This window comes from Panthera tigris, chromosome A2 (assembly GCF_018350195.1).
Source record: "Panthera tigris isolate Pti1 chromosome A2, P.tigris_Pti1_mat1.1, whole genome shotgun sequence".
NCBI lineage: Eukaryota > Metazoa > Chordata > Mammalia > Carnivora > Felidae > Panthera > Panthera tigris.
Genome location: NC_056661.1, coordinates 151263806 through 151280788, shown reverse-complemented (window position 1 = coordinate 151280788; position 16983 = coordinate 151263806). Strand labels below are relative to the sequence as shown.

At 40.2% G+C, this 16983-nt stretch overlaps 1 protein-coding gene across 2 annotated transcripts in view; it reads left to right on the top strand.

Annotated features, from left to right (window-relative positions):
- The window catches only part of DGKI (diacylglycerol kinase iota), a 442717-nt gene that overhangs the window by 183934 nt on the left and 241800 nt on the right, over positions 1 to 16983 (top strand). For both annotated transcript variants that reach the window (XM_042977425.1, XM_042977422.1), the window contains exons 4-6: positions 3291 to 3365; positions 4743 to 4799; positions 12661 to 12726. In XM_042977425.1, coding sequence (XP_042833359.1) covers positions 3291 to 3365; positions 4743 to 4799; positions 12661 to 12726 — 198 coding nt within the window. The remainder of the gene's footprint in view (positions 1 to 3290; positions 3366 to 4742; positions 4800 to 12660; positions 12727 to 16983) is intronic.

Genomic DNA, 16983 nt, shown 5'->3' with positions numbered 1-16983 from the left:
GAATTTACTTAATTTTACATATGATTATAAACCTTAATTACCTGATTCCTCAGATTATAAACTATTTAGAAACTGTCATTTAAGAAATTAAGGACAACAAAAGATAAGCACAATGACACTGAAGGGATCTCTAGTTTGTTAGAAAAATAACCGTTTTTTGTAGTAAAATGCATCATGTTGATTCAAGGAACAACAGATGTTGGTGAGGATGCAGAGAGAGAGGATCTCTTTTGCATTGTTGGTGGGAATGCAAGCTGGTGCAGCCACTCTGGAAGACAGTATGGAGGTTCCTCAAAAAACTAAAAATAGAACTACCCTACGACCCAGCAATTGCACTACTAGGCATTTATCCACGGGATACAGGTGTGCTGTTTCGAAGGGACACATGCACCCCCATGTTTATAGCAGCACTGTCAACAATAGCCAAAGTATGGAAAGAGCCCAAATGTCCATTGACAGATGGATGGATAAAGAAGATATGGTTTATATATACAGTGGAGTATTACTCAGCAACGAAAAAGAACAAAATCTTGCCGTTTGCAACAACATGGATGGAACTAGAGGGTGTTAACGCTAAGCGAAATTAGTCAGAGAAAGACAAATGTCATATGACTTCACTCATGTGGAATTTAAGATACAAAACAGATGAACATAAGGGAAGGGAAGCAAAAATGCTATGAAAACAAGGAGGGGGACAAAACATAAGAGACTCAAAACACAGAGAACATTATTATTGCACTATATATATGCTAACTAACTTGAATATAAATTAAAAAAAATAAGTAATTTAAAAAAATGCATCGTGTTGTAGTGTTGATGAAGAAAAATTCAGATTATGGTCTGTATATTCTGGCTCTAAAGGCATGAGAGTATGTATTTTCTGATGGTCTTTTAAAATTCAATATCATTTAAATAAAGTTGGCTTTATAACTGAAGCACTTGACTTCATACGTTATCATCTGGAGAACATGCCATACTGAATTGTTCATATGAATGATGTTGGTATATTTACATGTTATCCCAGAAAGCTGAGAGAGGACATGTCTTAACCTTGTGGTTGTCAAACTCTTACTATTAGCCCACATCCCTTTTTCAAAAGAGATTATGATTTAGAATCCTGATATGGAAAACAAGGAAAGGAAGAGGTATTCTGGTTTCACAGAGTATGCACGGGCCCCTCCGCCTGCTTGGTGCTCTTGCTACAATCCTCAGTGACCTCTGAGGAGCCTCTTAGTGTCCCTGGAGCCCTACAGGCGCAAAGCCAGATCGGAGCAGGGGTTATTGGTAAGGAAGGAGGCTTTTCAGGCATCCTTCAATCATACCCATCAGTGATCACCTACCATGAGTGGAATTGCTGTGTTTGTCTGCAGCGTGATCTCCCACGGGGTTGGTGGATAGTGTGTAGCCTGGAATTCACTCCAGTTTCCTTAGCATCACTGCAATCCTGAGGAGCGGCAGGACTCAGGTGCCCCATGCACTTTCTGCAGGTGGTGCTGCATCAGTGATCTGAACCAGGAGATCTGAAGGAAACAGGAGAGCAGCACAAATTTGCTTGCGGGAAATCTGCTCGTGAAAATTTGCAAACTAGAATTTCCTTATTGTTGCCTTGAGTGCTGCTGCTACTTCCGCTACTGTTACTTCCTCACCCCCCTCCCCCCTCTCCCTCCTCTCTTTTTAGTAGTAGAGCGGAGACACTTTGCAGTAGTGTAACTAGATGCCTGGATCTCCCTTATCTTTTGCTCTTTGAAAATTCAGTGGATTGTCCAACTTACTTCATGTTCCAGAACGTGTTCTCTCCCCAGGCAGAGGAGAGCCGTCTGCAGGCAGGGTCCCTAACCCGTTGCCGGCAGGGTGAGACCGTAGGTTGGGTTGCCCCAGTCCCGCACGGTTCTAGGCACTTTGTGGGAGTCAGACACCAGCGTGCATACCCCGCGTGGAGCGAGTGGAAGCATCCAGGAGGCAGGAGGCTCGAGTTGCATTCCTGATAACTGTCCCTTTCGGGGAGGGGGTCGGGGGGCGGATTGCAGTCCCTTCTTGTCTTCTTTGGTAATCGTAATACTTCAAGTTTTGGCTCAAAAGTGATTATCTCAGCAAGGGAAGCCACACATCAGAAGAGGGCAGTTTGCCAACAATCTATACTAGCACCTTTCCCAAGAAAGGCAAGGCCTTTCACGCTCGAATGCTTTGATTCACTATTTTACAGATTGGCTTTGTTATAATAAGCTGCTTTCAGTGCTCAAAGCCCACAGTTATTCCTGCAGACCTACCTTCTAGCCTGTGCTTTGCAGGGAGGCCTGAGCATTCCCAGCTAGGATTTCTGTGGAGCTGGCAGTGTTAAGATTCCACCTGTTCCTCTTTGACCCTGCTGCTCGTTTTGTATTGTTAGAGAAAAGATACACCTCAGAAAGTATATTTATTGGTCGTTGAAACTGGCAGTGCCTGTCAGAGAGGCCAAATTGTGTGATGCTCACAATCTTGTGAGCTCAGAGCTAGACTCCCCGGCTGTGCTGTGTCCTAATTACGAGACCTTGGGCACATCACTTACCGCGCCACAGCTTTGTCATCTGTAAAATGGGTGTAAAACTGCTACCTATTCCTTAGGGTTGTGGAGATTGAATGAGTTACAATTTGTAAAGTGCTTCTAAGAGTGCCTGACTCATAATGAGTACTACATTCATGTTAGCTGCCACTGCTGGTATTGTTACTACTTATTGTTATTATCAGGCGTGAGAGTTAGGTTTTCCTCTTAGTTTCCCCAAGATGTGGGTGAAGACCCAAGTAGCTTAGTGTAGATTTGTGGCTGGGATAGAAGCCTGAAGCTATTGGCCTCTTGAAATGTCAACTCTTGGCAGTCGGGAAAGAGTGCCTGTTTTGAACTTAGACCTCATTCTGGATGTTGGTCCTGCTGCTTAACTACTAGAGTAAAAATGTAAAAATGTAAAAAAACAAAAACCAGAGGATACTAATGCCTGTGGTTGTTAGGTTATAAAACTTAGAAATGACAGAATAAAGAGCCTCGTTCATATTATATGTTCTACTAGTTCTATATAGCAGCTATTATCTTTATTATATTCTGGAGAGGAAATCTAGGATGCCCTGAGTCATGGAGATATGGAGGTAGTAGGTAGGTCAAGAAGGACTGTTGAAGTTTGCCCTATTATCGAATGCTTAAGATGACGTTTTAAATTTGCTTACGTTTGCTTTGTTTATGTATACTCTCTTTACTACCAGGGAACTCTTCAGAACAGACTGTTAATATTTCTTCTTGTATTTTGAATTGAATGTTGTAGAAATCGGCCCTCAGGAGGAAGTGTGCGGTCTGTAAAATCGTCGTCCACACCGCCTGCATTGAACAGCTAGAAAAGGTGAGACACCGCCACCTGCTGTAGTGTTGGCTACACTGCAAATATTTGGACTTCAAAGACCAGGTGTCCTTTCTTATTTCCACCTTTTTCAAGAGAGTGCCCTTTAAAAAAACTGGAAGACCAACATTATTACTGGATTAGTAATAGAAAAGCAGTGCTTAAGGTTAATTTGTTCGATTGCCTCCCAAAGGAAAACTTGGTATCATTCTATGTTGCCTCTTGGGAGGAGGAATGGTAAGGTTAGAGAGAAAAGACTAGTACGCACTAATTTTCTTTACAATGACAGACATCGTTACTCACCCATTGGATATTTCACAAGATTTTTTTTTAAGAAAAAAATCCATAAGCTCTTTAAAATGATCATTTAGATTCGCCTGATGTTTGTGAGTTTCTTTTTCCTAAAGTGGCTGCAAGGAAGACAACCAGGCCAGAAGCCAGCTCTCCTTCCTTTCTTGGGGTGGTGTTCTGCTTGCACAGCATGAATGTGTGGGTGGCTGGAGGTGACATCCCCATGGTGTGCTGCCTCCAGAAGAAGTAGATTCTGTAGAGTCCATTTAGCGGTCGTTTGTGGGAACGGGAAGGCTCTAGTCATGAGCCAAACGCTGTCCTCTTTCGTGCCTCTCCTTTATTGCCATGTGTGGGTCTCTGGGTTATCTATGTTCTTGAACTGCCATGTGTAAATGTGTTGAAATATTGTAATCCCCTGAGACATGCATTATTTCACAAACATATTACCAGTTGTTGCCAACTGGTATTTTGTGGGGACGAGTACTAACATTTTTTTTCTCTCTGTCTCTTTATCTATCTATAGTTTGTTGGGGTTTTTGTTGTTGTTGTTGTTGTTGTTGTTTGTTGCTGTCCCAACCCCATTTACTTATCTCCTCCTTCATTTCTGTATTCCCTTCACTTTATCAAGTAGCTAAAGAAGATGTCCATGTTTCCAGGAGGCCTGCCCACCTAAAAGAAAGGCAGGACTGCAGACTTAAAGAAAATTTGTGCATGTGAAATCATCATCATCATATTAAAAATTTCTCAAGTTTATGTTGCCCTACTTTTAAAATCTGCAGCATAGCTGCGTGATTTCAGCTGCCTTGTATGTTTTTTTCTTACTCTATCTCTTTTCCTCAAGTTTACAGTGTAAGAGCACTATTGTTTAAAGATCTGTTGCTTTCATCAATGAGAATGAAGAGATGTGGACTGGAGATATAGGATCACTTGGGACCCCTATAGATTATCTGGGGTGATGATTTCAAGTGTTAAACCGTGGGGCTTTTGTTTTGTAGTCTTACTATGTGTATCATTGTTGATTTGTTCAAGTAAGTCAGTCTAGTCTGATGCTTATCCCTAATATAATGCACTTTTCTTTTTAAATGACAGATTAATTTCAGATGTAAACCAACATTTCGAGAAGGGGGCTCAAGATCGCCAAGAGAAGTGAGTGTTTCAGAACTCGACTTCATATGCCACCTTTTGTTTCCCATTGATTCACTGGATTAACAGATATTCGCCTGGATTCAGAACCAAAGTCTAGCTCTGTCCATTCCACATCGGTTTCTTATTAACACATCCGTAAATACCACCAGTAAAATCTCCCAGTGTCCTCAGCACGTGTACATTGCCCTTTAGTATTTTCATGAAATGCACTGGGGATGAAGGTTTTAATGATCAGGTAGGAGGCAGTGGTAGAACTGAAGAGGTAAGAAATACATGGCATTTTATTGTGCTGTGGTCCATTTTCATTTCATTTTTTTTCAATTTTGAGTGGGTAGAAGCTATTCAGGGGGGCAGCATAGTTACTGAGTATTCCCATGAACACTGAAGCCAAACTGGTTTCCATACCAGTCTTGATGCTGTATGATTTGAGGTATCTCACCTAATCTTTCTGAATTGCAATGTTTTCATCTGATAAGTGAGTAAGTGGGTAGGTAGATAGGTAGAGAGATCCATGGAAGGACTACATTCAGTGCTCAGTCCTTGACTTCACGGCCCAGTAGTGAAGACAAAGAGGTAAATGGGAAATCATAAGGAAGAGCAATTGCCCTGTTAGTTGTAAGCAGAGGGGAGGATAGGAGAAGAGCTGCGTTTAGACCTAATTTGTCTGTTTAGTTCTTCTTCGAAGAGACTGAGTACATGTTGAAAAGTTAGAGAAGGAAGACAGTTAGTAGAGGTTCTCAGCCCTCCTGTGTTATCCTGGATAGTTTATCTCCTGGCCCCAAACTGCACTCTCCAATTGGCAAAACAAAAGGCTGCAGTGAGCCCATCCTCCCTGGAACAGAGTTGAACTTTCCTGGTGTTACCATTGTATATGGTGCTTTCAATAAGAGAAAGTGGAGGAAATGCCATTTTTGTAAAATATACTTGCTCCATTTCACTTAGCTTCCTGGTGAGATTATTTTCAGTTCTAAATATAGGTTTGTCCTCTTGGAAACCTTCCCAGCTGGTGTACTCCTCAAACTAGCTCTGTGCACTGATGAATGGGTGAGAGAGGTTAAGACACCAGAGAAAGGACTTCCTGGAAGAGGTAGCAAGTAAACTGAGACCCAGAGGAGTTATCTTAAGTGAAGGTGTGGTTAGAGGGAGGGTAAGTAGGAGGTGAGTGACAGCCTCCTAGACAGAAAGAGCACATGCTCACAAGCACAAAAGTGAGAAAGCATAGCAAGTAAGATGTGAAATTCAAGAGATAAGCAGGAGGTAGGCCATGAAGGTCCTTGTAAGCCACATTACAAGTTGAGTGTTTTATCATCATGGTAATTTGCGGGAGGGCGGGACATTAAACTATTTTAAGCAGAATATATTATTTTGGCTGCAGTGTGGAAGGAATACCATATAGTTCAAGAGCAGCCATATTGAAGTCATGGAGAGAATTTAAGGAGCTGTTCTGGTGGTGATCTGAACTATGAGTAATCCTGAGGGTGAAGAAAATTAGTGGATAGGAACTTGAAGGAAATAAAGTTGACAGGATGTAATAATTGGTTGAATTAAGGACACAAAGAGGAGTCCAGAGTAAACCAGCCTTCTGTCCTAGAAAACCGATGAAATGTTGGAAAATGAGTTGACCTGAGAATGGGTTGGGGAGTTGATGAGTTTAGTTGTAGGATTTTCAAGTGTGTGGTGTCCTTGAGGCCCCAGCTGGAGATGTCCAGTAGACAGCTGAGTGGGTATGTGTGTTTGGAGCTTAAGAAGGAGATTGGGTTAGAGGTAAGACATTGGTGAATCGTCAGCATGCAGTAAGTAAAATTGTGAGAATAGATGAATGTGTAGAAAAGGAAAAGAAGCCGTGTGAGTACAGACTGTGAATACGGAGAGAGTCGCTGACATCTTATTGACAAATAATGAAAACGACAGTGTGAAAAAAGACATCTCATTGTTACTAATACAAGAAGATTAGGAGAAAACATGAAACGGAGTACATTGGGAGTGGAGGTTGTGGAGAGAGGAAGAATAATTGTCCCTGTCCCTTGTCCTCTCCCACTGTGTTTGGCCATTATATCAGCAATAGGAAGGGTATGGGTCATACATAAGGTGAGGAGAGTGCAAGAAAAACGATAGGCTTGTGGGTACCCTTAATGCCACCCAAGTGCACTATAGCATTGGCCAGAAGATAACTCAGTAAGTACTCTAATGAAGGAGAAGATTCCTTTAGGACAGTAGATGGAATAGTTTTGTGTTTTTAACAAGAACTTAGTGAATTTCCAATCAGGGGATCCATATGTCCAGTCTTAGCTTCCCCATCCTTTAATTTCTCTCTTTCTCTAAATAGATAGTGGTAATTGTTGTGCACCATTTTCTACTGCAAGGGGTTATATATTGTTTTAGTTTTTAATAGTGGTATCATTTCTCTTCTGTGAAGCCAGACCCTCCTCCATAAGTGCTTTGAACACCTTTTTGTCTTTGTAGCAAGGGCTTGATATATTTTTCATTCCTAAATTTTTACCTCTTTCACCCCTCCTCTAGATTCTTTCCATCACCGCGAACATGCTCTGACATCTCCCATCTTAAAATAAATGAATGAAAATATTCCTTAACCACCAACTGTGTCTTAGCTGCTGTTCGATTCTCATTTTTGCATTCACTGCTAGACTTCCAGAAAGTGTTGTCTATATAATTGTTTTGATTATATCACCTCCTAGTCATTTTAACCTGTTCTGATCTGGTTTCCACTCTATCTATTCACTGAAATTGCTTTTTTCAACATCTCTTACGTACCAAATCCATTAGATATGTTTCCATTCTCTTCTTATTTAATCTTTCAGATATATTCAAATTATTCACGTTCAAATATATTTCAAATATTTTCAAATCCCCTTCTTAAAATTCTCTCCTGCCTTGACCTCTTTCCTAATTTCTTCTTATTTCATTGGATAGTCCTCCCCACTCTCTTTCATTATTCGATCCTCCTGATGTCTGTGTATTTCTCGGGGCTTGGTATTTGGTCATGTATTCTCTCAGCCCACTCTTGTTGAGAGAACTCATCCAATTTCATGGCTTTGAAAATGATGTCTGAGCTGACAACTCCTAATGTAGCAGTTCCAGTCCACACTTCTTGGAGTTCTGTTTGGCCTGTCCATTGAATGTATCACAGTCACATCAACTATAACACATTAAAACCAAACTATTTATTAACATCACCATAAAAACTTTTTTTTTTCAATTTTTTTTACACCTCAGAAAATGAGATGGCTATTGATCCAGCTCCTCGGTCAAAAAGACCGGGGGATCATTGATTCCTTCTCTCATATATTCCACACATCTAATTCTTTTGCCAGCCCTATCAATTTTATTTATAAAACAGATTTCAAACCATCTACTTATCTTTGTTTCTGTTTTTAGCACCCTAGACTAGGACACCATGATCTCTCTTGACTACTACATTAGCTTCTTCATGATTCCTTGATTTTCCCCTTCAGTCCATCTGAATTTGAGAGAGTGATTTTTAAAATGGAAATCAGATCCTGTAATTTTTCCACTGGTTTTCACAGCAGTTAGAAGAAAGCCCAATTCTTTATGAAAAGGCCTGTGTAGTCTTGCTCAAGCACACCTCTTCAAACCCATCCAGCTGCCATGTGGACTTTCTTTTAGTTCTTGAGGCATGGACCAAGGTATTCCCCACAGATATTTATTGTACAACAGTACAATATTGTACAACAGTATTTCACTGTTGTACTAGAAGTCTCTTTATGGCTAACCGTTTCTTAGAGTCAGGCCTCAGCTCCAATATCATCCCCTCTGAGGTTTTCCTTAATGATCTCCTCTAAATAGATTGCACATAGTTCTTTATCAAAGTACCTTGTTCTGCCCCCTCAGAGTACTTTGCATGTCATAATTGTTTATGGATATTACTCATTTGCTTGTTTGTCACCGCCCCCCTCCCCCCCCCCCCCCCGAAGTGTAAGCCTGGGGAGGTCACTCAGGGAATTCGTCCCAAACTCATTGTACCAGGACACAAAGGGTGTGATTTGTTGACTGTCTGTTGACTAAAAGCATTTATAAATGAGTTAATTTCTCCCCAAATGCCTAAGAACTCTTGTTGTAAGAGGACAGTTTGAAGATGAAACTTATGGTAGGCATGACTCATTTGAAATTCTTAATTAAGAGACCTTAGGTAGTTTACTGAATGTAAATGAAAGAACAGTCACTTTAGAAATAGTTTGGCTTGGGTTCAAATGATATTTCTGCTACTTTCCACTCTGGGTATCTCTAGTTCAGGGATCTAGGGCAGGGATTGTTGACCACAGTACCTTATGCTTTGTGGAATGTCTGACCTATGGAAGTTTTTAAATGAATGTTGGTTGAACATCTCTAAGATGAATCTTTCTGGACCTCAGTTTTCTAAGATATAAGCTATCTGGATTAGGTTATAATTTCTAAGATTCTTTCAAGCAGTCTATGAATAATGTTAGGAATTAAACTTGTCGTTTGAAAAATAAGTGAGCAATTGTGTTATGTATGTCTGCTAATGATACTGAATTATAAACCCTGAAGTGATGTATCACAGATTTTGAATACCCATAAGTAATAGTCCTTTCCTTCCCCAGTACTTGAAGATAGTATATGAATAATTCAGAGATTATCGACGAATAATACAAAGATGTCATGGTGTTAGAAGCCTTACTTTGCTATATTAACAGCAGTATGTCAACACTCGTATTTGTAGTAGAAGGATCCTGAGTCTAATTTCAGTTCCATAATTTAGGAGATGTGAAAAATAGCCAAAAGGAAATAGTGTGAAAAATGAAGGTGGTTGGTAATGAAGGTTAGAAAAGAGAAGTGTTTCTGTAGAAATTGTTTTTTCTTCGCCCTCTGATTGATATTGTTATTGATAACCCTCCCAAGTGGCAACTACATGATTGAATCATCAAAAATTAGGTTGATAATTCCATTCCACTCAACACATGTTTTTGGATATTTGTTCAAACTATATTAAAGCAGCAGCACAAGAAGTTTCTTTTAGGCCTGTGAAGACCTCTTAATAAAAGGATGCTTGACCTCTCAAATCAGAGCTATGGATGGGAGACAGTTATTCAGTTTCTTCTAAAGTAGTGCTTTTGTTTAAGTTACTTTATCTGTGTCTTAATTTGCAGCCTATTTTCTAGAAAAATGATATTAAAAATATTTCACAACTTTCTGAGTCATATGTTAATATTTAAATAAACAATTTAAAAATGTTCCTTTCTATTCCCTAAGTAGGTTAAACTACATGGTATTATAAATCTGTGTACCAAATGACACATGTTGCAACCATAAATGATTCATTAAGTCAGTCTTATAATTTCTAAATAATTGTTGATTCCTGGAAATTGTTGGTTTAATCTTTTGATTAGAGCTGTCACTAGCTAAATAACCCCATGAGTCAGCCATGATTTCATAGGCAATTGCATCAAATTCTTCCAACATTTCCCTCCTTAAATTGATAGTCATTAGGTGATGTATAATCTCTGTAAGTGGAAAATTTCTCTACCATCAATGATATTGTTCATTTTCCCACAGCTTTTGCTAAACTAACAGCAATTACAGTAAATTTTTCTCTCTTATAGTACTGATGTTTTTGTATATTCAGTGTTTCGACTACTGTCATTGAAATCATTTACTGAAGGAGCTTGATCCCGAGCTTTCGGAGCAGAGGAAAGGCACAGCAACATGGTGGTTAAGAGCATAGGCTCCTTTGCCAGCCTGCCTGGGTTGGAATCCTTGTTCTCACCCTTACATCTGAAGTATCTGCTCAATTCCTTAGCTTTGTAATTTGTGAAAGGAGGGTGATCATGATAATTCAGGTAAAAACCTCCGATAATGTGCTCTATGGTGTTGTGAATTGAGATAGGGTGTAGTTGGCAACTGGCCCAGTCCTCCCCAGCCCTATTCTTAGGCAGTGGGCTGGAGGGCCAGCAGGGTCCAGCAACTTCAGCCCCAGTGGGTACTTTGGGCACTGATAACTGGGCAGATTTCTGACTTGCTGCCGCTCTCCTGGAAGCCACAGCCAGCCATGGGACCCAGCATCGTTTGTATGATATTGAAGTTCATACAGACAACCACCACCAGTTGAGCACAGCCCAGGATTCTGGGTTTGCTCAGGCAACGTGATTTGTTTTCAAAAGAGCGCTCATTGGAGGAGGATCCTGGAGACCTTTTATGTCAAAAACGAACATTCTAGTTGATTAATAGTAAGAGGGGGTAGAAATGGCTTCCAGTGTTGAGGGGGTAGGGTGAGGTGCTGTGGCATTCGGGGAGGAGCCAGGAGGATGGTGGGGGAACTAAACTAATTTATCAACAAATATAGGAATATTTCAGTATTTTCACAACAAATGGGATTTTTCTGATACATACTGACTGGCATCTCTACTGATAGAAATTTTCATGAAAATTAAAATAATTATTGCATTTAAAGTATCTTAAAAGTGCCAGGCACACAGTTAGTACTCAAGAATATTATTACTAGCTTCTTTCTGAGAACAATATGAGAATTGTGTCCTTGTGTTAATTAAATTGCCTCGGTGGGGAAAGCAAGACAAAAATTAGACTAATTAGTGGGACCGTTATGCTTCTTTATATCTTATTACATTTAAAACACCATTATTCCTCCAGGCTCTTTGTTTAAGCTTTAGCTTGAATTGATTTGACATTATGAAGAGAAACAGAGGTGGCGTTTTAGAACTGATAATGCTAATGTTTGTCAGAGGTAGTTTTGTCACTCTGGATTTCATGTGTTGATATAACGTTTGTTTTTCCTAACACGGATCTATTTCCTGTATACCTGTATACTTAAAACAGTGCCTGCCAGATAGTAGACATCTAGTTAAGTATTTGCTGAATGACTGGATATATATTAGAGGGCCTTTCAAAGGGAAAATACGGGTTGTGGCCTGATGATGGACATGTTAATATAGGCTCAAGGGTGTTTTCTCAGAAAAGGACAGGAGGAAAAAAGAAGTATTTTAGGTGTATTGGTATAAGAGGGATGAGTTGTATGTAAGTTTATCCATACCATTGGGCCTGAAGACAACTTTCTCTCCTATGATATATCCTAACAGCAGTGGTAATGGGTCTCCTTGACTCCCTGCCCGAGGAGTGACTGTCTATTTGGGAGGAAAAGGGCTTTCATTGTTTCCTAGGGCCCAAGATAAGAATAGACCTTGAAAGCTGATCTTGTTTAGAGAACCCAAGGACAGTTGAAACACAATGTCATTGCAAAAACGTCACAATGGGCCCACATCTCTTGCCGTCTTCGTCATCTTTCTCCTTCATCTTTTCTTTGCCTTCACTTTTGCGAGTGAAAGATTCTCATCCTCTGTGTCCTGAATGAGGAGATCTGTTTTTTTGTTTTTTTTTTCTGAGAATTTAATTTCTTAAAGTTCTTCCTAGCGTGGATGTTTAATACAGTGCCTCCCTGGCATATATAAAGTATTCAGTACATATTTGTTTTTAAAAATAGATGGGGTTTCATCTTCCCTTCACCTTTCACTTCTCTGATGGCATTTCAGTCACCTCCCACATCTGCACAGCATTTTACTAGGAAGAAAGCAGAGGAAGAGCTTCACAATGTGGCCACGAGGAAGACGTGGAGGGAGGACACGGTTCATGATTTCTACAAATACGGAAGATCCCTGGGCATGGGGGTAGCTTTGGGTTTTCCAAGTGGATTCATATTTATTATCAAACAAGTCATACATACACGTGTTTGGTATTGTGCTAATACGGACTTAGGTTATAGTTTAAGGAACTCTATATGCTTAAACATTTAAAAAACTAATAATGGGCTTTGCAAATTTAAACGTACTCTTTTACTTTTGTTTTCCCACAGAACTTTGTGCGTCATCACTGGGTGCACAGGCGTCGGCAGGAGGGAAAATGTAAGCAGTGTGGTAAGGTAAGGGGCCCGGCACCCCATGGCCACCGTAGGAGGCTCCCCAGGCCTTTACAAACGCCCCAGGTAGATACATCCTGTCACCCGAATCCAGTGCTCAGTACCTGTCTTCATTTCTGAAAGGCTTTATATCTCCAGGTCCCTTTCCTTAGGAGGGGTTTTAGTCGTTGTGGAACTCACTGCAAAAGTCAGGGGTCTTAATACCGGTAGTAGCACTTTTTAAGACAGATGGATACACTTTCACAGTGAATTTCCTTGTTGATGGCTAAAAAAAAAAAATAAAAATAAAAAAAAAAATAACACTTCCTATTTTGTGACCCCCTTCTGAGGACTGCTGGCCCATCACACTCCTTGCTCAGCAGCAGAAAATCAGTGGGTTGTTGAGTAGCACTATTTTTGTTGACACATTATTGTGTTGAACAGAACTCAACACAGGAAGGACGACACAGAGGCAAGAAATGTATTCTGGTTCCTGGAAAGAGATGGCTTCCTCATCTGTGGCTATTTATGTCTACTCTGTCTCTTGGTGTGACCTGTGAAAGGCCTCTTGGGGTGCAGGGCCGCTGGGAAAAGGAAGGTGGGAGTGGGTCCTAAGACCACATGCTGTGAAACTCCCTCGATGCCACATGTTAGTGACCCCAGCAGATTTGGGTTATGGCTCTTTTCATTGTACAGAGATCTACTTTAGGAATAAAAGGACCCTCTGGGAAGGTTAAACTGGTGGTGAATCACACTACAAAGATTTTTTTTAGATGTTTCTCTATTTGTTTTGAGACGGAGTGAGAATGTGAGTGGTGGGGAGGGGAAGAGGGAGAGAGAGAGAATCCCAAGAAAGCTCCACACTGTCAGCAGAGAGCCCATCACGGGGCTGGAACTCAAGAATCATGAGATCATAACCTGAGCCAAAATCAAAAGTCGGACACTTAACAGACTGAGCCACCTAGGCGCCCCACAGATTAATCAATAGTAAGCTGAACTCAGTAAAGGGAAGTTCTGCTTTGGTAAAGTAAGATAATTGGGGGGAATATTTTACTCATCAATTAATTCCTAATTTGTTGATTTATTCATGTGACTTTTTTGGATCACATGCTGGGATGAACTGACCCGTATAGCACTTTTCACCATAGAGGGATACAAGGAAATATTGGCTATCTGAGGTAGGGATATTGACGATGAGTGAGGCCTGGAAAAAGATTAATTTTGCTGTTTTGCCTGGTGCTGAAAGAGAATATCATCCTGTAGCCTCAGTTACCAAGTTTTTCTTTGGAAGGCTACATACCTTTGCTTCCAGGGTATGGCCTTCCATTGTAATTGGATTATCTACTCAGTTCACGGTGACTTGTAGCTGGTTCCTTTCTAGCCTGTAAAGAGGCGAGATGAAATAGGTTGAAAAGGGAAGGAGGTGAAAGGAAGAGGAGGAGGAGGAAGTAAAACAATTCTTATTCTTAGCCATTTTAAGTGGTTGGGAAGAAGCAGGTTGGTCCTCTGTTCTTTCATGACCTTCCTTCATTGGCTCCATCTACCCTACCCTTTATGATGGTGTCTTGGGGCTTGTGGACTTTCTCTTGCTTAGTGGATTGTAGACTATCAACAACTTTCCCATGAGAGAGAGAGAGAGAGAGAGAGAGAGAGAGAGAGATGTGCAAGAAACTGGTAGACAGGCACAGCCAACTTTGAGGTTAGAGATGTGAAAGGTAGGAAGGATCTGGACGATCAAGCTTTTTGCCTTGCAAGCATATCTTCACTGGACATTCTAGTAGCTGGTACTACCCCAATAACTTTCAGGCCATAGTAGAGTTGGAAGAATTACATTAAAAGAAAATCAATAAACGTTATATTTTGTGACAGGTATTCCCTGGTGTCACATTATGCTCCATTTTCTGGTCTTATGTTCTGTTGGCATGATCAACCAAATGGGGAAGACTGGACTCCCCGTACCCTGAATTGCTGTGGCCATGTCTCCTTCTCCGCTTCCGTTCTCAGGCGGCAGTCTTGGAGTGCTCGAAGCTCTCTGCACATGATAGCTATTAGCTGAGAAGTCAGTGATCCCAACTCTTCACATAATGTTCCCATAATAATGAACTACTATATCCAGTCCCTGTGTATAATCCAGCTACTCACAAATTCTCAGAGACTCAAGCACTGATGGGATGGGACGGGATTGTCTTCGACCTGTGTGTCTCTTGCTGGACAGTAAATAATCCTTTGGATACTGGCTTGTAGTCAGGTTTAGAGGAAAGTTAGTGGCTGTATTTCCATTTACAGATTAGGTGACTAGAAATCAATTTCAAACTCTGGTGCTATGCCTAATTTTCATCAGTAGGGATGTACAGTCTTACATATCCAGGGATTCTAAACCAACACACACATCCCCAATACACACATGTCCCTTATACATTATTCATAATTTATCCATTGGGACGGGGTGAAAGATAATCACTTCAATTAGCAAAACTTTTTGTTTCATCTGGTAGTTTGTAAAAGTTTGGGGTTGTTAGGGAGTGTTTATAGTTAAAGAGTGTTTGTGGTTTTAGTCTAGTTTAAAAAATCAGAATAAAGTAAATATTTGGGCTGCCTTTCTCTTGAGCCTTGAATATGTGTTTGGCTGAGCGTGTGTGGCACTTAATGGATATCAGATGAGAGAGCTCATGGTTCAGTTGCTCCGTGCTTTAACATTTGCTGACTGGCCGCCATGTTTATGAACATTATATCATTTCACATTGTTTTCATTCATAGTCTCGTATTACATAAGAGTTAGGGTTCAGTCAGAAAAGAGATGGCACACTGAACCTTAAATCATGTAATTTGATGAGTATTTAACAGAGAGAATATTTAAAAAGTGTGAGCAGAGTATAGAGAAACCACAAGGAATAGTGAAGAGCTCAGCAGGGAGCCATGGTCAAGTCACGTCTGAAGAGGTGAGGAGATGGAGAGAACCCCTTCACTCGAGCTGTAACCTTTAGTCACAAGACTTAGCCAGCTCAGGTGACCTACCAGCTGGGGGGAATAAATACCCCAACTCCAGTCACCTTCAATATATCTCCAATGGCCAAATCCAATAGAAACCAGTAGTAACTGTTGAAGCAATCCATAAAAATGAACTCTTTACAATGAGACATGGGATAAAGAAAGATATTGGGTCTGGAGAGGCAGTGGGATTGATCTAGCACATACTGTTCAATGTAAAACTATATTCATTCAATGATGAAAAGAAAGATGCATACTTACTCTGCAAACCTATCTCTTACTGATCTTTACCGCATCTATACATTTTATTCAACCAAAGTTCACTTAGTACTTGAAAAAATTGACAGGCAAAGAAAAAAATATACTCATGATTTTGGCTAATTGGACCTTTCATTTTTGAAGGAACCAAGCATCCAAACTGAGCAGTGTGGTAATTGTGAAAATCTGCTTGTAAATCATAATTTGAGACCTTATCTTTTGTTTCTTCATTTAGAAACATATAAAAGTTATAAAAATAAATGAGCTAACTTTTTGAAACTCGGAATTCTCAACTTTCAAACATCAAATATTGAAAGCAATTGTTAATACAACGATATCTACTTAAATTTTGGTCTGTGTTTTTGATACCTTCCAGTTTGCTAACCAACATGCCACATCATTACAGATTATTTGTCTGTAAATCATATATACTATTATCTATAATTTAAGTAAATTAAAGAACATAACATTAATTAAATGGGAAAAATGTCAAAACGACTTTCTTTTTTAATGTTTTTATTTATTTTTGAGACAGAGAAAGACAGAGCATGAGCAAGGGAGGGGCAGAGAGAGAGGGAGACACAGAATCCGAAGCAGGCTCCAGGCTCTGAGCTGTCAGCACAGAGTCCGACGCGGGGCTCGAACTCACGGACTGTGAGATCATGACCTGAGCTGACGTCAGACGCCCAACTGACTGAGCCACCCAGGTGCCCCAAAAACTACTCTTTAATGAATATTGTTAAAAATGAATTTAAAATGAACTTATGGTACGATATTTGAGACATATACAACTAAAGGAAGTATATTTAATAGAATTTTTTTTTTATTGCAAAAAGGAGAAAATGTTTAAAACCATCCCATGGGCGTATGGTTGAGATATTATATGAATAGTGAAAGGGATTAGAGAAAAATAATGGAGATAAAATCAAAATAATGGAGAAAACTGACTTGGGATTATGGGAGATGTTCCCTTACCACCTTAAATAAGGCACCATTCTCCACTAATCTGAAAATGTGTGTGCCCTGGGGTCAGCT